At 37.9% G+C, this 21,860-nt stretch overlaps 1 protein-coding gene across 2 annotated transcripts in view; it reads right to left on the bottom strand.

The window, feature by feature from the left end:
• The window catches only part of EPS15 (epidermal growth factor receptor pathway substrate 15), a 71,463-nt gene that overhangs the window by 17,574 nt on the left and 32,029 nt on the right, over window positions 1-21,860 (bottom strand). For both annotated transcript variants that reach the window (XM_060773489.2, XM_060773490.2), the window contains exons 9-17: window positions 21,646-21,846; window positions 21,414-21,559; window positions 18,222-18,378; window positions 15,784-15,869; window positions 10,122-10,194; window positions 7,657-7,818; window positions 5,232-5,429; window positions 2,711-2,908; window positions 931-1,011 (exon numbers count right to left, since the gene is read on the bottom strand). In XM_060773489.2, the coding sequence (XP_060629472.2) occupies window positions 931-1,011; window positions 2,711-2,908; window positions 5,232-5,429; window positions 7,657-7,818; window positions 10,122-10,194; window positions 15,784-15,869; window positions 18,222-18,378; window positions 21,414-21,559; window positions 21,646-21,846 (1,302 nt within the window). The remainder of the gene's footprint in view (window positions 1-930; window positions 1,012-2,710; window positions 2,909-5,231; window positions 5,430-7,656; window positions 7,819-10,121; window positions 10,195-15,783; window positions 15,870-18,221; window positions 18,379-21,413; window positions 21,560-21,645; window positions 21,847-21,860) is intronic.

The raw sequence follows: 21,860 nt of genomic DNA, 5'->3' as shown, positions 1-21,860 counted from the left end.
CGGTTTACATAATACAAGTTATCACAACAATATCCAAGCAATTAAAACACATTATACAAGACATACAAGGTCAAAAAACAATCATTATCATAATCGTAGCGCTTCAGCAAAAAAATATGGAACCAAGGAGGAAAAGGACAAGATTTCCCAAATTATAATCAAGCCACAGTGAACCAACTGATTAAGTGCTGGACTAGGAGTCTGGGGACTAGGGTCTGAATCCCTATTCAGCCATGGAAATTCACTTGATGAATCTTTGCAAATCGTACTCTCTTGGCCACAGAAAAGGGCAAAGGCAAAATCCTTATAAACAAGTTTTGCCAAGAAAACCCTGTGATAGAACAGCTAATCTGAGGCCCCTTCTACACTGCCATATAAACTCCAATTATTTGCTTTGAACTGGATTATATAGCAGTGTAGACTCATATAATTCAATTCAAAGCAGATAATGTGGTTTATCTGCTTTGATAATCTGGATTTTATGGAAGTGTAGAAGTGTCACCATGAGTTAGAAATGACTTGACTATACACAAGAACAAAAACAATCAAGCCACTAGAAACTGATCATCATTAACAGAGTTTGGAGAACCTCCCACTTATGGACTTTGGCAGATGGAGTCATGATTTTACCTGACTTCAATATACCCCCATTAGTCTAAAAATCTGCTTTGAAATAATAAAAGACTTTGAAAAAAAAAACACACAAAACAATACAAAACAAAACATGGTATGATGCAAGGAGTTTGCAAGAGGAAGGAAGGAAATGGCAAAATCTGTCCTCTTCCCATTCACAAAGGATAAACTCTTAATCCAAGCACTTAATTTTTTTTCAATTATTCATATTTACTTCCATCTCCTACAGATTTCAGACATTAAACTTATGCCATACTATCACACCACTTTGTATTTTAAAATATTGTTCAAACCTACTTTTTTGGTAACATCTGGTGGCAAGGCCTCTTTCACTTCTTCTCCTCCTTCTACATCTGTTCTTTCCTGACTGTTCTGGGACTTTGGGGGCAGGGGGAGGTAAAATAATGTATATGAAGTTTCTTGCCAGGTTATGATATGCAACAATGTATATTCTCAAGCAACATGCACTAAAAAATAAGGACTGGAATTCACAACTGCAGTTATGAATGTGTAACTTAGAATCATGCATTTGTGAGTGATTCATATTCAATACAGTAGGGAGAATGGGGATGTGAAAGTCTCCCAATCCAGACTTACAGGACACCAACTGTCTTAAATCAGGGATTCTTAAACTTTTCCCACCTGAGAAGGTTTTTTGTGAACCCAGGTATAAATGTATACAAAAATAAATATAAAAAATCAAACATTTACTGATAATACCTCTAGTATCTCCAAGTCTGGCTAAATAGGCTGATGTTTCTTTTTGTACAATACAGCTGAAGCATCTTCTGCAAAGTCCACTGTAAACACTGCACCTTGTTGCTACCAATTTGTGTAAATAGGTGAAATTCAGAAATCTTTTACAGTTGCCATTGTTTTCACTCCAACATTGAGCTAAGGGGACACTATTTGAGGTCAGGACCCACAGTTTAAGAAGCAGGGTCTTCTCTCTTGTCAATTGAGAGTGATACTTCCACACTCATCCCACAAGTGATCTCCAATGCAAAGTGGAATCAAGACAATGGTCTTGTTCCTGGAAAGAGATAACTGTTAGGAAGAGAGTGGAAACATCAGTCAGTTCCATCTTGATTGACAGAAGATCAAGCCAGTTCCTTGCAACAGCTGCCACCCAATAAATCTGTATGAGGACACTGGTTGAGCTGGGGGATGCTATTTTGCTGAATTGCTAAGCAGCTGTTTTGGAATTGAAGTCATAATTCACAATATGTACCCCCCGACTATATCAACAGCATTTACTTTAATTCATTTAATCAATATGAAAAGTAAACCAGAGAAGGCATAGCTTGTACGCCATCTGCACATGCAGCCAGGAAAGCATATTGTATAAATGGAACTATGTTGCCTTCCTTCAAACAATGAAGAATTATAAATAGAAAGAGCACTAAATCAAAAAAGCAAACCCTAAACTATTTTGTGCAAAAACAGCATTATTTTTCTAGCTGTTAGGAGAATGCACATTTTCCCCATAGCTAATATCAGGTGACAGAGAAAATCTCTCTTTTAATTACACTGTAACATTGTCACAAATGCCACAGAGGAACCCTTGTTTCAAAAATTGCATTTTGCTGAATTGTGGACCAACACTGTAAACATGGAGTAACAAAAACTTGTGATTGTCCTTGAAAAAAGAAGACTATTGTATGGTCTTAGACATTTTACAGCTTTGGTGCTTAATTCTGCAAATATGATGGTAAAGCATGCTGAACTTTGTATCTAAGTGCCAAACAAACACACATATCCAAATAATGTAAAATAACTGAAATTCTGAACAATTGGAGAAGGGAGTCTATGCTTAATACTGCAAATGTGAAAAGAAGAGAGCCAATTAAGCTGGTGCAATCAGTCCTCACTGACAACTGTAGTAATTATTTGGTTGTAGGCGACATATGACTAAGGGAATTAACCAATGTAGCAATCCATATTTACATTTCTATGAAGTAAGCACTGACGTACTTGGAACAGAAACATTATTGATGGGTTTGTTGTGTTTACAAAATTCGAAGCTTGAATTGATCCAGTTTTATAATTAGAATCACATCCGTTTGTCACTACTTACAGGAGAGTCACGATCTCTTTGTTCGGCATCAGCTGAATACTCTCTTTCAACATTTTCGTTAAAGTTAGCAGTTTCGCTGCTGCTGTTACTGAGGTTACAATGATCTGCATTCCCATTAAGTAGTGTGCTGGGTGGCTGAGCTTCCCAATTCAACTGGCTGTGTTCCAACTCTTTGAGTTCAAAGAGTTTCGTTTGCACCTGTGAAGAAAAACAAACCGATTAAAAGCACAGAAGAGAATAAAAATAGCAAGTGTAATATTCTAACCCTGTCATGCATTTAGGTTATACATGCCTATTTTCAGAATTTAGTTCTCTGCTTACTATGCAAAATGAAAAATGTGGCAAAATGTCTCCCAAATCTTATGAATCCCCCCAAGTCTAATCAACTTTCTCTTTATTTATTTCTTTCCAAATTTCTTTACTCTTCCAGGCGACTAATAAATATAGTCACACACAAATAGCTCTGCATGTAATAGCAGTTTTGAAATTGCTCAATTGCTGCAATAATGAAGTATATATAATATCTTGTTGCATTGTGGCATTCATTTTAGTGCTCTTATTCTTGGATCAGACATTTGGCCTCTGTTTAGATGCAATAGTAAACAAGAACAAGTCTGCTAACTTGAAAATTTCAAATACAACCCCTTCCATTGCAATTATAGGGTTAGGGGGGAGGTTAAAGGCATCCAACTGTCTCAATACTGTTTGTTGTTGTTAATTCGTTCAGTCGTCTCCGACTCTTCGTGACCTCATGGACCAGCCCACGCCAGAGCTCCCTGTCGGCCATCACCACCCCCAGCTCCTTCAAGGTCAGTCCAGTCACTTCAAGGATGCCATCCATCCATCTTGCCCTTGGTCGGCCCCTCTTCCTTTTGCCTTCCACTTTCCCCAGCATAATTGTCTTCTCTAGGCTCAATACTGTTTAGGAGGCAGCAATTACATTGTTTCACAGTTATGTCATGTTTTTATTTCACCTTTCCTCCAGAAAACTCAGACTGGTTCATACCTTTAATTCTAACATTTGGCCTACAAGGACTGATCACTATGAGAAGTAATGATTGACCTCCAAGGCCATATAGCAAAATATGTTTGGCAAAATTTAAACTAAAACTTTCTGTTCTAACCAGTACTGCCAGCCTTCCAGAAGAATAATCAGAATAATCAGAATGTTTTTAAAATAATAAATTAAATACACTATTTAAAAGTAATAATTGCAGTTTCCCATGTATAGCAGACATTCCAGTATTATTTCTCTGGTTTTCAAATGTTTTGGACTTCAGCTCCCACAATCCCTGATCACTGAGGAGCCTGGGAGTTGAAGCCCAAAACACTTGGAGGACTACATTAAAATGACAATCGTGTCTATACATTTTTTTTCATTTGAACGTACACTATTGATAATACTTGCTATGGGGAGCGACAGTTAAACATGGCTGTTTAAACAAAGCTTTTGTTGTATCCACACAGTGCAGCACACATGACATGAATCCATCATCTGGCATACTAGATGGTACACCCAAAACATTCTGAGAAAATTGTATTTTAACCTAAAAAAATACATTATCACAGCAACAAATGTTTCCAGAAATGCTGCTTATTTTTACTGTTAATATGAAGGTCCTTACATTTCACATGAAGCAGTAACAGAATTAATGCATAGTAACAGATTTAATGAGGTTCAAGCTTCAAACTACATTGGTTGTTTCTATATACGTCCATCTTAAGACATAGACAACATTCTAATGTATGTGTTGTTGTAAGCTTTCATGGTCGGAATCCCTGGGTTGTTGGGAGTTTTCCGATCTGTATGGCCATGTTCCAGAAATGTCAAGAGAGAATACTTCTGGAACATAGCCATACAGCCCAGAAAACTCACAGCAACACACATTCTAACATTTGAAGGAGGAAGGGAGGGAGAGAAAAAAGGGAATGTGGTAGCAACTTTTATGACTAAACTGGTTTTTATTTTGGCATGGAGTCCCCGTGGCACAATGGGCTAAACCTTTGTGCCAGGAGGACTGCTGATGGCGATTCAAATCTGGGGAGAGTGGGTTGAGCTCCCATCTGTCAGCTCCAGCTTCTCATGTGAGCACATAAGAGAAGCCTCCCACAGGATGGTAACACATCCGGTCATCCCCTGGACAACATCCTTGCAGACGACCAATTCTCTCACACCAGAAGAGACTTGCAATTTCTCAAATTGCTCCTGACACAAAAAATATTGGCATGAGCCTTTGAGGATATAAACCCATTTTTTCAGATGTGGTAATTCCAACATTTGTTTTTCTAAATAGCCTGATGTTTTCCAGTTATTTACAGGATGCTTAATGTACAATTTAAACTTAAATTTCTCTAACTTAAAAACTGATACAGTAATAATAAGCTTCCCATATTCCTTGAGGAACACAGCAATTTCAATATTAGAGTTATTCCCAACATTGCAGGGACAATATGTGGCAAGTAAAGAAATCAAAGCAATGCAAGAAAAGATGGGAAAATTTTCTTTCAGAGAAATCCTTACTGAAGCAATTTCTTCTTGTGAATCTTGGAGATCCTGCTGAAGAGGTCCCAGCTGCAGTTTTCCTGTCTCCACACACTTCTCCAGCTCTGCTGTTTCCTGCTGTAGCCTGCTAAGCTCCTCTTGAGCTTTATTCAAGTCATCTTTACATATTGAGATTTTGGACTCTTGATCAGTTATTTCTGCCTTTAGTGATGCAATCTGCAGAACAGAGATTGAAGCATATGGGCACTGCTTAAATTCTTCCCACTCCCACATTCAAAAATAGTGCAAGAGAAACATATGGCTAAATATGTGAAATATATTTCATTGCAGCATTTGAAAAAGTAACTCCACTAGAAAAAATGCCATTTATTACAGGAATTTGCCTTTAAATAAGGATCTATCCATGGGAGAACCACTATGGTGTAGTGACTTTAGCACTGCACTATACAGACCATTGTTTAAATCCCTACTCAGTCATGGAAATCCATCGGATCTCCTTATGCAAGTCACTTTCTCTTAGCCTCAAGGGAATGCAAAGACAAACCTCTTCTGAACAAAGCTTCTCAAAGAAATGCTGTAAAAACTTCAACTTAGGGTTACCATGAGTCAAGTACTGATGTGGCAATGGGCTGGCAAGACATGCAGGATGATAAATCCTACAAATCATAAGCATGAGCCTTGTTTGGGTGCCAAGATGCCTGTTGCATGTTTACCATTTTAGTGCATGCCCAAGAAAAGGAAGCTGTACTGCAAAAACATTCTATATCAGCGGTTCTCAACCTGGGGGGTTGCTGGGCCATTTTTTGGGGTCACGAAGGAGCCTTGGTTGGCCCCGCCCCCTCCGCCTCCCCAAAATGGCTGCCGGCTCCTGTGCCAGGGAAACAACCAGGTTTTCCAGGTCAGCTCCTCCAACTTGCGCGAGGCCTCCCGCTGGCTGGCAAGGGCACGAGGCAGGCGAGGGCCCTTTGCGTAAGGCCTTGCCTTGTGCAAGACCTCCCTCGTCTCCATCGTGCTCCCGCCGGGTGGCAGGGGCGCGGGGCAGGTGAGGGCCCCTTAGCGCCAGGCCGAAAATAATTTTATGGTTGGGGGTCACCACAACACAAGGAAGCATATTTAGGGGTCACGGTGTTAGAAAGGTTGAGCTCTATATCCTCTACCATCTCATATTGACCAATTGGTCCAGACACAATGTCCATAAACTGCAAAACCACAGTTTGGAGGAATAGGTTGCTCTTTGTACTTTGATTCATTTTTGGACATTGATTTCTTTTCATCTATCCCTGCTGGCAGAAACACTAACTAGCCTGCTCATCTCATATGCAACAGCAAATCAGAGTTTAGAAGCAGTAAGTTCCAAGTGATATAATTACTTGTATCAACTAATTCCATTTTTATGAGTGTAATGAACCTATATTTCAAAAATAGTATGACAAGCGATGTAACAAGTATCTTTTAAGATGTTAGGGGAAATTCTCACGTTTTACATTCTTTTCCCATCAATATTAAGATTTTCCTCAAAAAAAAATATAGAAAGTAAATGAAAAATATGGAACCACACAATGAATTTCTTTTTAAAACACTGTAATAAGTAATGACACAATTATTTAAACATCAAAACAAGCAATGGGAACAAATTACTTTTAAAAAGCAATTTTCTATCCATTGTGGCACATCGTTGCTTGCTCTTACAACTATAAAGTACTATGAACATTACAGTTGAACCATTTCAGTCACTTTGCAAGTCTGCAGACTGTTAGATTTAATAATTTAACTACCGCAAGACATTTATCCTTTCCTTTTGGAGATACATTTGGTCACTTTAGAAACAGAAATGATTTCTGCAAATTAAAAGCATAAGATGCAAGAATTTTAGACTAGAGTCATTCAAACCTAAATACATATCGATTTAATTGATTATCACAATAATTACAATGGAAAGATATTCACAGAATTCCCTTGGAACCTAACAGGTATGCAGCAAAATGAGTTTTTGATGGCACAGACTAAGGACAGGTATCATCATGAGGTCCTCCAGGTGTTACTGGAATGAAAATTCTAGCAGTCCTAGCCATCATGTGGATGACAAATACTGAGATTTGCAGTCAAGAAGGTTTGAAGAGCTACATGATTCCAATCCACGGCACACTGACTTACATAGTTATAGAGACATATCACAACTATAGCAAGATTGTCTAGTTCTACTTTGACTTATATTCATTCATTTTATTCCTGCATTTCAGCTTATTCATGTCTAGTCCTCAAACCAGGACAAAAAGAAAAATCTATGAATCGGCATCTTAAAATAAATAATCTTTAGACAGTAATTCTTCACATTCTCCAATTTCAGCTGCTTTGTTTTCCTAAAAAGGAACATAATAATATGATTCCAGGAAAGAGATACATAAAATGAGGGGGTTTACACAAATGAGTTGCCAAGGCTTACCAAATCAGCCTCTTCAGCACATTTCTGCCGAATGGTGTTAAGCTGTTCTTCTAGCTTGGCTTTTTCCTCATCAAGACCATTAAGGATTTCTTCTGCTTCCTCTTTCTGAGCCAACAGCTTCTGCAAATTATTGTTCTCCCTCTTTACTTCATCCTGAAGATCCTGATTTTTTAAAAGCAAAAACAAACATTTTATGAATTCCTTTCTAATGAAAAGAATATAGATTAAAATATTATATTACTGATTTAAGCCTTTTAATGTAAGCAGAACACTGAAAAATGAGGAATGGTACAAAATGAAATTTGAAAAAAAATGATTACAAGTGATATGGAAAAAGAGGTTAATTAAATTTACAGGGCATGCTTTTACCAAGAAAAAAAGTGGGAGAAAGTAAAAGGAAATGCAATGCTTTACCATTTCTTGCCAGAAAAATGGTGGCCCGAGCAGTCTAGATTGTCAGACGGTGTCCAATATGCAAATAACATTATAATTCAGATGTAGTACCAAATAGCTTGGGACTAAGTCAATGGACTTTGTATGACCTACAGAAGGCTATTTCAGAGAGATTTGTTTGCAATTTTTTTGCCTTCCATCTTTTATTATAGAAATGAGAAATAAATATTTATTTATTGTTAGCAGTGCTGGTGTAGTGGTTTGAGTGTTGGGACCTTGGAAATTAGGGTTCAAATTCTTTGTTAGACTATGAGAACCTGTATGGTGACCTTGGGAAAGTCAGACACCCTTGGCCCCAGAAAACCCTGTGGTAAGTTCACTTTGGGGTTGTCGTAAGTCAAAAATGACTTGAAGGTAAATAGCACACTGAATCCAGTTGCTTTTCTAATTACAGATGGTGGCACATTGTGAGGTAAAATGTAAAAAGGAAATATAGATGGGAAGAAATAGTTTGAGCTCACTGAAAACATTCTCAAAGGAATGGGTGACCTTTATCCTCCCCCCCCCCCCCCATCCTTTATTTCCTCTAAAAATCCCATTTGGGGTCACATACTGCCATGTGGCCACTTCTGCCATAACAGCAGCAAAAATCAAGCAGTTATATGCTGAATACAGTTCACTGGTGTGCACATCTCATTTTCACAGCATCCCGCATCTGGAACCCCCTGGAAACACAATTCCAGGGGGTTTCAGATGAGTGTACACATCCCTGAGGTTTGTGCAGCAGCTATGGAACTCATTGTGGAGGCAGCAGTGTTGGTGACACCGGCAAATATAGCCTGGAAGGAGCATATGGCCCACAAACTGCATGGTGCTCATACCTGCCTTAAACCATTCTTACAAGTGGAAGACATAAAGGAAGGAATGCAACTTGTACACAAAGACAGATAGGAATGCAAATATATTCAACATCTATCTCACTTGAAAAAAATGCAAAAAAATCCAAACCCACCCTAGTTTGATATTGGAAAAGGTCCGCTTATACTGCTAATCTACACCTTTTGAGATCCCATACCTTCCGCTTATACTGCTAATCTACACATTTTGAGATCCCATACCTCCCCCCCCCCCCCCCGCAGCTTTAGTCTTTCAATGTAGAGGAATACAACATTCATCAATATAGGGTAGAGAAAGAGCTCTTCTAAATCCTAGGATTCATTTTCTATCAATAAAACCTCAGTTAGAAAGCAACTATGAAATTTCCACAATCATGTACATTCCTGGATGTCTATATTATGTATTCATACCACAAGGGGAAATGCTTTAGGAGTGCAGTTTCAGATCCATTTTAGATACAATGTAAAAAATATAAAATGCACAAATTACATTTGGGCAATCAAAATACTTTAGAATGCCTAGAAAAGGCGTTTATTGCTGTATAGTAATAGCAATAGAAAACCTTCTCACAAAATGAGCAACAGCTTTGTATGTGATACTGCTTTAATTTTTCTCAATCAGAAAACAACAGTTACTAATTGATGAAAAAAACCATCTAAAATTAATTCCAACCAGAAAAAATCATTATCAGGCAGATTGTTTTTTTTAAACTGCTTTTGTTCAGTATGCAGAAATTTAGATGCTCAAAGGTTTACTTCCATCATGGCATGGATCAGAGAATTCCTTAACAGCATACGTGCAGGTCTATGATCACTTACGCATGGGCAATTTCAATTAGAACAAATGGACTTTAAGTCTTAAGAAACTACTTCCAGTATGTAGCCTTAATGGATATATGAGGAAATGCAGGCACTTATCTTTCCCAAGCAAAATTCTGAATGTGTTACACTGCATGATGCTAAAATTCTAATACCATGGATCCTATGAGCATATAGCCAGGATAATATGTCACATTTTCACAGCCAAGTTTCAGTTCCTAAAGCTTGCATTATAATACTGGTATTAGTTTGTATATAAATCCTTCAAGTGTGCTTGCTAGAGGGTACTTCCCTTTCTGAGACACATTTTCAATATGCTTTAACACAGCCAAAGTCCCAAATTCAAATAGCATTTACCTGGACTTCACTTTTCCTCCGTTCGATCGTGTCTTCTTTCTCTTTAAGATCCTGCTCCACAGTTTTCTTTTCCCTAGATGACCAGCAAACAATGCAAGAATATTTAAGAACATCCGCTACACCGGGTACTGTTATCCAGCCTCCTAAGCCAGAGTCTCCTTTTAAATGCATAATAGAACGTTAAATTGACAGGATACTGTTTTTGGTCCCTTTCTATACAAAATAAATGGTCTACATATGTTAAGTACTAAAACACAAAAGACATCCCTCTCCCATACATGGGTAGGTGGAAATAACAGCTTTAAAAAAAGGGGGGGGGGGTAGAGAGAATCAATGAAAGACTGTCTTCAGTGATCTCACTGTTGCTATGGAGCAACTGTCTGGTAAAAAGGGGGAGGGATTGCATCAGCTCCCTTCTGTTTAACCCTCTTTGAACCAGAGCTGTTGTAAGTGTGATCTTTGCAACTGTCAAGCCAGGAGCCACCATATTGTACCCCCCTCCTAGCATTCTAACAACAGTGTTGGTACAAATATGAAAAAAGGGAAGTACAAGCAGCACAGCACACATCTCCCCCACCATTTTGGATGCTTACATCAGATAGGTTCTGGTCCCAGGTTGGATCCACGGAGCCACAAGACAGAAGTGTACAGCTAACAATACAGGTTTGCTTGCCTTTATGCAAGAGCAGCAGAACAATTTACAGCATGCTACGGTATATCCTCAATAGCTCTCATGAGCTAAAGAACTAGTAGGACAAGATGTTAAGATGCAGTCTAATTTTCTTCACATATCACACCACAGCATAAGGTTTTTGAAAAAAGACATTTTGTGCCTGTAGCAGGGATCTTTGGATTTTAGGGATAAGCAATTTGTGACCCTCCAAATACTGGTAGACTGCAACTCCTAGCTTTTCCCCTATTGGCTACATTGCCTATAGCAGACAGCAAATGCTGTCTAGCATCATCTGCATTGACAGCTACACTCTACCCACTCAAGAAATAAATGAAACAACCTTGGATCACTTTATACATTACAATACATACTTTCTATGTTAATATAAGGGCTAGTGCCACTGCATTTTTAATAACCTTTTCACTGTAGAATTCACTGAAAGAATTTATCCTACTCTATACAGGATATTGCCTACTGGTAAATTGATTATTTATTTAATATTACACCCTTCTCACCCCGGAGGTGACTCAGGGCGGAGCCCAACATACAAACGGCCAACATTCAATGCCGGGACATAAATTATATGTATATACAAAACATTAAAAACATTTGTCTCAACATTAAAATCCACTTCTTAAACCATCTCGATCAACTGCATCAAATCTAGTTGGCATGGTAAGGTTTCCTATTGTTACTTTACAATGTTGTTAAGGCTTTTTCCTTTAGAAAAGCCTTTTTTTCTAGAAAGTTTGAGTATGCAGTCTGAAATCCCATTCATATGAACTCTTGTTTTAATACAGGAGAAGTATTCCTTATGTAAAATGCTTGGGGCCAGAACTGTTTTGGATTTTGGACTATTTGTATATACATAATGAGGTTTCTTGGAGATGAGACTCAAGTCTAAAAAAATTCAGTTTGTGTACACTGAATCATCAGATAACGAAAGTGTCATTATCTCAGCCACCTAAGTGGATAATTTCAGATTTTTTGGGGGTATTTCTGGCTGAGGGCATAACACTTAAGAATAGTTAAGCTCTTAACTTCCTGGTGGGTAATAATAGAGGAAGAAGAAAGCACACCATCCTGTGAGCCATTTCCTAGTTTCACAATCATGGCTATGAAGACTGAGGTCAATTATGATTATGCAAGGGTAGCAAAACCAACACACAAATTAGCCCTCCACTATTGTTTTTCTCTCTCCTATGAATGAGAGTCTTCAATGAGATTTGGTTATTAATAACTCTGTTCAGGCTATTCACATTTAGGGGTGAGGCTTTTTTGATTCACTTAATGTGGCCCTTTTCCCCCTATGATCTTCAATGTCATTGAACCTTATTGTCTTTTCCAGGGAACCATGTCTTCTCATTATGTGTCTAAAAGTACAATACGATCAATTTACAGTGGGATAAAAATGCAACGCAAGGAGGGACAGTTAATTCTTTTCCTTCTTTTTTAAAAAGTCAGTTAGTTTTCTATTTTTTTGGTGTCATATACATACCTTGGTGATCTCAAGCCATTTTTGCTGACTTGCACCATTGTTGTAACACTTCTCTTATTCAGAGATCACCAGCATTAAGCAATATTTCCAAAGAATAACACCAAAGGTGGAAAATACAAATCCAGTTAGCATTTGGAAGTAGGCCAAACTTATGTTAAAGTTTCAGGTCTACTTATCCCTGAGTTTTTTGGAGTCCATATTTTTCAATCTCCTCCAAATGTACCAACAAGAGGCTCAAAAACCCTTAAACCTCCTTGGTAAAAAAAATGTATGCATTTAATCATTCCTGACTGCTAACTGAGCCTTCTATAGAATAAAATGAATTAATTTTTCTCTTGCCAAATATTTAAGAGAAAGAAAAATCTTAAATGCAGATTTGCATCTGTTCCTATAAATCTTTTCTGAAATATTACTAATGGGTTCCTAGCCAAGACACTATGCTATAAATAGCAAAAGAGCTGAGTGTGGCTGTTTATGATTAGCAAAAGGTGAAATAAATGATGAATAGCAGAAATCAGATAAAGAAATATATTCAAAGGAAGAATTTTTTTTACCAAATTCTGCATTGCTAGTAATAGGCTGTTTAATCTTACAAGTCAGGATATACTTTGTTCCCCCCCCCCCCCCTAAAAATCTGTTTTTATTATTGTCTACAAGCTCCATCTCTTCCCACAACTTTGAAAGCACTTTTGTAGATATAGTATACTCTGCATTTGAGTGTTATGATGTTAAACAGTGTATTTTGCAAAAACATTACACAAGTATTACTATCGAAAAACTCATTCATATTGTAAATCGTATTTTCCAGATTTAATATGAAGATTATTTTCCTGTACTTCACAGAAAAAGAAGATTAACCTAGAACATGATAAACTATTTATAGTAAGCATACAGTAAGCAAGTATATAGTAATGAACATCGGAGAAAAAGATTCCAACTGCACATATTTGGAGTTAGAATAAATCCATGAAGATGTGGTCCTCACTAGCCTCTAAAACTGGAGCAGTATTACAGATAATGCTTCATTATGGCCTATGATATTATTATTATTTATTTTATTATTATTTACTATATTTGTACCCCGCCCTTCTCAACCCAGAGTGGGACTCAGAGCGGTCTCACTTATTGACAACAATTCCATGTCTTAAAATAACACACAATTGGTAAACATTTACATTAAAAACCAGAGAATTAAAACATCTAAAACAATTATATCAATTACTAAAATCACATAATCCAAAATCGCAATCCACAGACATTGCATAGATTCTATATTCATTTATTGCACTGCAGTTACTCTCCAAAAGCTTGGTCCCATAACCATGTTTTAACTTTCTTTCTGAAGGCTAGAAGAGAAGGAGCTGATCAAATATCACTGGGGAGGCAGTTCCATTGCTGAGGGGCCACCACTGAGAAGGCCCTGTCTATCATCCCCACCGACTGTGCCCGTGAAGGAGGTAGGATTGAGAGCAGGGCCTCCCCAGAAGATCTCAATCTCAGTGGTGGTTCATAGAGGGAGATACGTTCAGACAGGTAAGGTGGTCCGGAACCGTCTAGGGCATTGGTTCTCAACCTGTGAGTCCCCAGATGTTTTGGCCTTCAACTCCCAGAAATCCAAACAGCTGGTAAACTGGCAGGGATTTCTGGGAGTTGTAGGCCAAAAGACCTGGAGACCCTCAGGTTGTGAACCACTGGTTTAGGGCTTTATTGGCTAAAACCAGCACTTTGAATTGTGCTCGGTAACAGACTGGCAGTCAGTGGAGCTGATGTAACAGGGGAGCTGTATGCTCCCTGTATGCCGCTCCAGTGAGGAACCTGGCTGCCACCCGTTGGACCATTTGAAGTCTTCAAAGTCAACCCCACATAGAACGCATTGCAGTAGTCTATTCAGGATGAGCATGGACTACCATGGCCAAGTCTGACTTTCCAAAATACAGGCACAACTGGCACACAAGTTTTAATTGTGGAAATGCTCCTCTGGCCACTGCCAAGACCTGGGGTTCCAGGCTCAACAATGAATGCAGGATCACTCCCAAGCTATGAACCTGTGTCTTCAGAGGGAGTATAACCCCCGTCCAGCAGGCTGTAACCCTATACCCTGTTCAGCCTTGCGAATGACCAGGAGTACCTCTGTCTTGTCTGGATTCAGTTTCATTTTGTTTGCCCTCATCAGACCATCACAGCTGCTAAGAACCAATTCAGGACCTCAACAGCCTCCTTAGTAGCAGGGAGAAAGGAGTGATAAGAGTTGAATGTCATCTGTGTACAGGTGGCATCGAACTCCAAAACTCCTAATGATCTCACCCAGCAGCTTCATGCAGATATTAAACATGTGAGACAATACTGCACATGTTCACTAGTTACCCTTTTTTGGGTGGTGTTATAACACATGAATTTTGTATTAGAAAACAGAATTGGCATTTACAGAGCCCAATGATTTTTTTCTTGGGGTCTTGGCTTTTAGGTCTGCTCCTGGTGGAGTGCTGATTAAGAAAATTACATCGGATAAACCACATTAGAGTTAGTCTCTTATATATGGTTGAATTTATAAATTTACATTTTAATTTTAATATTCTGACATGAAATAAGTAGATTTTATGTAGTGTACACTTTTTAATATAATTTTAATATGTTTTCTTCGTGCTTAAAATACATTAATTTAAATGCTACGTTAAGATACTTTGATTTTGTTTAATGAGTGAGCAAATGGCGACTGGTAGGTGGATTATATTTTATACTTAAAAAATGAGAGCTGATAGGGGAAAACTGGTGCCATTTTTGGAATCATCAGGTCTAACATTTGAGGCTCCAAAATGTGTGTTGACCCGAGTTGTTATTTTTAGGTCACAGGCAGATATACATTCTGAATGCACTCCAGGCAGTAGAATATTTACATCAAGTTCAAGTTAAGGAATAATTTAAGTTCAACTATGGACAACAGAAAGCGTAATTTAAACATGAAAAAATGGAAACCATGTGAATCATTTGGGATGACTCATGATAACAGGATCATTTACTTCTCATCTGTGTTTCCTGCTCCACTTTCTGATTTTCTCCAAATGCAATTTGCCATGCCATCTAAGTAGACAATGTGCATAGCATCTCGAACAGGGCTTTGAAATAATTTAAGCAACTCAACAAATTAAATCGTTATTAATTCATTAGGTTTTTCTTCCAATGTGGCTTGATTAACATATTGTTTGATGAGTTACTTTAAAGTTTAAAATGGCAATTTCTTAAAAAATATAAATAGCTCCTCCTCTGGCAGATTTAATAAGATTAGAAGATCTGAGGAGGAGGGTGGAAGGAATGCATCTTATGGTTCTGTTGCTAGGCAGTAGAACCCAACAGAAGAACTGCTTGGAAGAAGCTGGAAGAGATGGGACTGGGAAGAAGCTGAAGAGATTTTCCTCACCCAAATATTAAATTCACACATACGTTAAATTTACTTGCAATTAAATGCAAACATTCAATTTTAACCGAACTCTTACCTCAGTAGGTCAACGATTTCATTACTCAATGTATCTAGTTCTTTGATTGCAGAAAAGTCTGCAACAGGACTTGGTCCCAACATGTTCTGCAAGATAAAGAAAATATTACTTGTCTTTGCATTTTACTAAAACTGGCAACCCAAAATGTAGTGAGGCTAACAGATGAACTAGCATCCTGTCCCTAGCAAAAGTGAAGAAAGGTTATATGCTCTTCTCACAGGTAACTGTGTTGTAACTAACTATATGTAAAGATTCAAATACTGCTTGTGTTTCTTTTGATCTTATCAGCTTTTCACATTTAGGACTGAATTGGGATTGCAGCGGATAACTATCTATACTCCATGTGAAAACTGTTGAAGAAGGGAAGCAGCCGTCTTTGCATAAATTGGCATATTGATTCATTATGTGGTAATTATTTTTGTTGACCATTGTTTTATTTCTTTTATGTCAGAATTTTTCACATGATTATGAGTTCTGTACTGATATACCACTGCTGATTTTTTTAATATTTCAGCAGATGAAAAAAAGAAGGAAACTCTTCACCTCTAAATGAAGTAGTGAATAGAAAATGAAACTGTCAAAAGCATAATTTAGAATTTTTAGGCACTTTTAAAGTTGCATAATTCTACCAGAATATATGATACTGCTAAACTCTTCATTATAGTGTTAATTATATTCCTGACAAGATTGAGAACATTTCCTCTGTCAGCAGTACTTTTATATACTTTACTGATGTCAGTTGCTTAACACTGAATGCATCCACTTATTAGTTATGTTACTATACAATACAGTTTTCCAGATCTTACTGAACTGCAAGTCCCAGCATTCTTCATCACTTGCTATGATATCTAGGGCTGATGATCCAACATGTTGCAATCCAACATCTGGGGACTGGGGCACATGATTCCCCATTCCTATGCCACAGTGTTAAAACTTCAGACTTCATAAATTATATGACAAGCCAAATGTGTAACTCTGAGACATGACATCTTACATTAGAATATGTTCATTCCCTAACCACATATATGGAGAGATAGAAAACTTGTAAATTAAACAATTCAAGTACCATTTCTTTTATACAGGTATTAAACCAGGCACCATTCTGTATTGTTTTCATCTAGAGCAGAGACTTTTGAATGAGAACAGCTATAGGAAAATAGCACTACTCTGAAAGTTAAATGGCATGCTACTGTTTCAAAGAAAACATGACATGAGTGAGAAGCTCATTATTAAACAGTCAATATTGGAAAAGTGAATAATCTCTAACCTTGAGATGGCAGATTTAAGAAACTGACAGTATAATAAAGATGTAAAGCAGAATGGTGCAGAATGGAAAATATAGTCCAAACCAGGAAAGACATAGGAGGAAAGCAAACATATAAAAATATTAGTAAAGCAAGAAACAAAAGCAGTTTTACCCCCAAAACAATGCAAAAAAATAAACTTGATATTACTGAATTCAAACAAAAAGCAGAACTGTTTAAATGCCATTTCTGGGCAAGAAATTCAGTTTGTTCTGGAAAGCTTAGCGCAACCAAGAAGAAACCTTCTAGTGACAACAAAGCTAAGAGATCTTTATAAGAAGGTCGGATTTTAATCATTTTTTACATTGCATTTACTGTTTAAATGAGCAACCACTAATTATAAGATTTAGCAATTAATCAAGCAGAAATTATTATATAATATTGTTATTAAAACAAAGGTGTTAAGAATCATGCAACTCCTTAACATGAAGATATGGCAAAGATGCCAGAAAGAACACACACACATATAGAGGCAGTATTATTATTATTTCAAACATTTATATCCCGTCCTTTTCAACCCCCGAGGGGGGACTCAGGGTGACTTACAACTGGCAATCATTCAGTGCCAATAAACAACTATCACAATACGAATAATTAAGTAGACCAACAAGATTATAAAATACATTAAAATATAAACCATTAAAATATTAAAACACAACCAAGCTTACTTCCAGACCAGAGATTTCTGTGTATACGTAGAAGATGCAGTATACAAGAGGCCTTTTCCCTTCAGGACAACAATGTGGATAGCTTTGTCCACATCCCTCCACTTTCTAAGAGTGGTACTCCCCCCAACCTTTTAGTAAGTGTCACCCATCCCAGCTATGGTCACACAGCAGTGTCAGATTAACTTGTAAAGATCTCTATCTTCAACAATTCCTTTAAACTCTTATTTACTTCATGTAAACATACGGCAAATCTGCTTGGTTGGCCAATGTAATGGAGAAGGAATTACCAATAAAGTGAGCAAATGGCACTGAACTCATTCATGTATTTTTAGCACAGTAAAGGGCTACTTCACCATGCACCATGCACTCCTCTGATGTTGCAAAGCCACAGATTTAAAACCTGCTCTTTATGCTCTTGTATTTATGTGTTTTTCTCTCTCCCATAACAAGATGCCCAAAGTATCACCTTTTGTAGCGTGGCTCGCTCCAATGGAGGGACCATATCTGCAGTCAGCACCTGAGGAGGATCAATGCCTTTTGTCAGCTTCTGATTGATGAAATGGAAGGCCAAAGCGAACTGTTCCTTGGAAAGTTTGCCACAGTCCCTTGTGTCACAGAGAGCCCTATAAAATCCAAAGAGGGAAGATATCTTTAAAACATATGGCAAGATGAAGTTCACTTGCTGTTTGAAAATGACTTCAAATATACATAACCCCAGGATTCAGATAATTAATTATATATAGTCAGCCTTCCATATTTGTGGATCTGACTATTGCAGATTTGATTTCACTGATTTGATTAAAATATTCTCTCTGGGAATCTCTAGGTCCTCCTGTCTGATTCTATGGCAAAAGATGACTTCAGAGTCGTGCTGGGGGACACAAGAGATTCCTAGAAAGGTGTTCTCTCTCAGGTAAAACAAAACAGGAATTCTTTTGTGTTTTTCTCTTTCACTGGAGACCTATGTCCCTAACCCCAGCGACTACGGAGGGCTGTCTGGTTGATATGCTATGTTAAGTGGTTTCACAGAAGCATCACAATAGAAGATGACATAGACCAGTGGTTCCCAACCTGTGGGTCCCCAGGTGTTTTGGCCTACAACTCCTAGAAATCCCAGTCAGTTTACCAGTTATTAGGATTTCTGGGAGTTGAAGGCCAAAACATCTGGGGACCCACAGGTTGAGATCCACTGCCATAGACTTTCAAATATCAATAACCAACACCTTTTTTGTTCTACTTGGAAGATCTGGGAGGTACCTGGAGAGTTATGTTTGGAAAAAGAATCCTGAATGTATATAGACACTGGTCTAATCAAATAAGCTGATTTTTATAATGAAAGATGCATATAATTCCCTTCTTTATTTTTATATTCAACACAAATATAGAAATCAGTGTCTTCTTCTGCTGCAACAATTTAAACAGATTGTGTTTTCCTTATCAATCTAATAAATGCAAACAATAGCGTTTCATGCAATAACAGATTAGCGTTTGTAATCAAGAGTTAGATGCAAATAGGAAAACAAGGAACTGTGCTCATTATTTACTTGGAAAATTGGCCACAATTGTTGCACTCTACTTTTTCCACAGCTACTCAGGGTTGGTTTTTTCGCTAAAAGGAACACGAAACATAGTGGACACTTTATTATCAAACCTAACAGTAAACTCTATATCGGGGGTGGAAGTATTAGACAGCTGTTGATGATTTGTGGACTTAAGACGTTCCCATGTCCAATCTTATCAAGCCCATTGAAGATAAAATATATATCCCTACAGCAGTGGATGATTATTCTGTTGGAAGCAGCCAGGATGTTCAGCTCTCTTCTGGAGCAGGCACCTATCCTAGCAGTTTATTCCAAATGTTATGCACACCGTAAAAGCTGGGTGGAGTTAAACTTTCTTTCACTTGGCTTCCTTTCACATTGGTGATCCATGGCAGTGGGCTTAAATTACACTGGATGCAGCTTGAGGATGGGTTGATGGGATCAAACTTTTCTGGAAGGGAGCTAAGTTTTGTGATAGTGGGAGGAGAGAATTGGCAGTGCCATGTCTAATGGCCAACAATGGAAGCCCAGCATTAGTTCTGCAGATTTTTATCTGCAGCATTGGGCCAACCAGTGTTAAGGAAAACATTTCCGGGACTGTTGACAAGTCTTATTTGATATTTTCCTGTATTTAAAAGCTTAATTTTTCTCTTTTTAAAATCTAGAAAGAGAAAAATCACCATATAAGAAACAAAATGAGATTTTAAAAACTCTGAAATGAAAGTAACAAATAATCAAACTACAGGTAGTCCCCGGGTTAGAAACATCTGACTTAGAAATGACTCATAGTTGAGAACGGGGCTGAGACAACAGGAAGTGGGAGAAATCTATCTCTCAGAAAGGAAATTCACACCTAGAAGAGTTAACATGGGGGAAAGGGGTCTCCACTGAAGCTTTCTCACCAATTCTTATTTCCAAACCAAGCCTATTTTTTTCAGAATCCAATTATCACAGGAACAGAAAGTAAAGTGAAATCTTCTGAACAGGGGCATAGACAGCAAAACTAACACCACAGGGGTGTTAACCCTTCCACATGCAATTCACAGCTAAAGAAAATATTCTTTTGGCTGGAGTTACACTTAAAAATGTACCTGTTTTGACTTCCATGAAAATTTAAGTTAAGAACAAACCTACAGAACCAATTTTGTTCATGACTTGGGGACTGCATGTGCTATGCAACTTCTTAAAAATACAGCAATTCCTTTCTGCATATGCAAATTTGTGAATGCACGGATAAATACAGATACCTACAAAGTACTTTAATCTGAAGAATCATCAGCTGATCATGTGAGGACTTCCACTTACCCCTACCTCTGCCACCAATGTGTGGATTTTCTCCTGTCCCAACTGCTATGGCTATCAATTGTGTTGACCTCTTGGATGTTATTGTGATTCCGATGTATCGTCTTATATCCCCACAGGACATTAGTACCTTTGATTAGCTGATGCACCACAGACACCAGTGAATTAAAGTCTATTCTTGATAAAACTCCCTCACAACCCTGATCAACTGTCCTACATCAGAATTTTTAAAAAATCCTTAGATATTCCATCTGCCACCACTCACTCCCAATATTCCATTCTCTCACTCCTTCCTATGGATCTTTATCTTATTTCATAGAATCACAGAATGATAGAATCATAAAAGTTGGAAGAGATCACAAACGGCATCCCATCCAACCCCCTGCCATGCAGAAATACAGAAACAAAGCACCCCCGACAGATGAACATCTAGCCTCTGCTTGAAAACCTCCATAGAGAGAGACTCCACCACTTTCCGAGGCAGCATATTTCATTGCCAAACATCTCTTAGCATCAGGAAGTTCTTCCTAATGTTTAGTGGTTTTGTTGATCCTGCAGGTGTTTTGGACTTCAGCTCTCGCCAATTTGGTCAACAATCAGGAACTCTGGGAGTTGAAGTTCAAACATCTGGATGACCAAAGTTTGGGAAGCATTGCATTATAGCATTTATTCATTGCATACATAACTATACTTTATCTTAATATGTCTAATAAGTGTTACAGCTACTCCAAAGTCCAGAATATCACAGAAAATATCAACACTAAGCAAATGTACATTTTCAATTTACCACAAGTGGAATTAAAAAGCCAACTTACCAAATATGTGCTAGTAAGGCAGATGGTAGACCTGTCTTCAAGAATAATTCTCTAGCCTCCACACCAGAGACAAAACCATCCATGTCTTTGTCAGTTTTTAGGAAAATTTCATTGTATTTTATGATTTCTGTAGGTGAGACAACCCACTATGGAAAAAAGGCAATACACATGTTTTGCTTTCATTACATTTGATCAATTTGTAGAATAAAATGCTGTTCATTGCTAAGTGTACCTGCGTTGATGGTGTCTTGGATGGCAAGGGGCCTACAGGGGGTATGGACTGATGAGAGTCTTTGCTGGATGTTGAAGATGGCAACAACTGCAATGCACCTGGGATACTGACACTTTTCCTTTTGGAAGGTGGCACCAATGCTGGAGGCAAGGACATTGGCACAGGTTCTTTCTCAAGAGCACAATATACCAAGAACATGGCCTGAACGAATGTTT

The sequence above is a fragment of the Anolis sagrei genome, chromosome 4 (genome assembly GCF_037176765.1).
Source record: "Anolis sagrei isolate rAnoSag1 chromosome 4, rAnoSag1.mat, whole genome shotgun sequence".
NCBI lineage: Eukaryota > Metazoa > Chordata > Lepidosauria > Squamata > Dactyloidae > Anolis > Anolis sagrei.
This window is presented reverse-complemented; position numbering and strand designations above follow the sequence as displayed.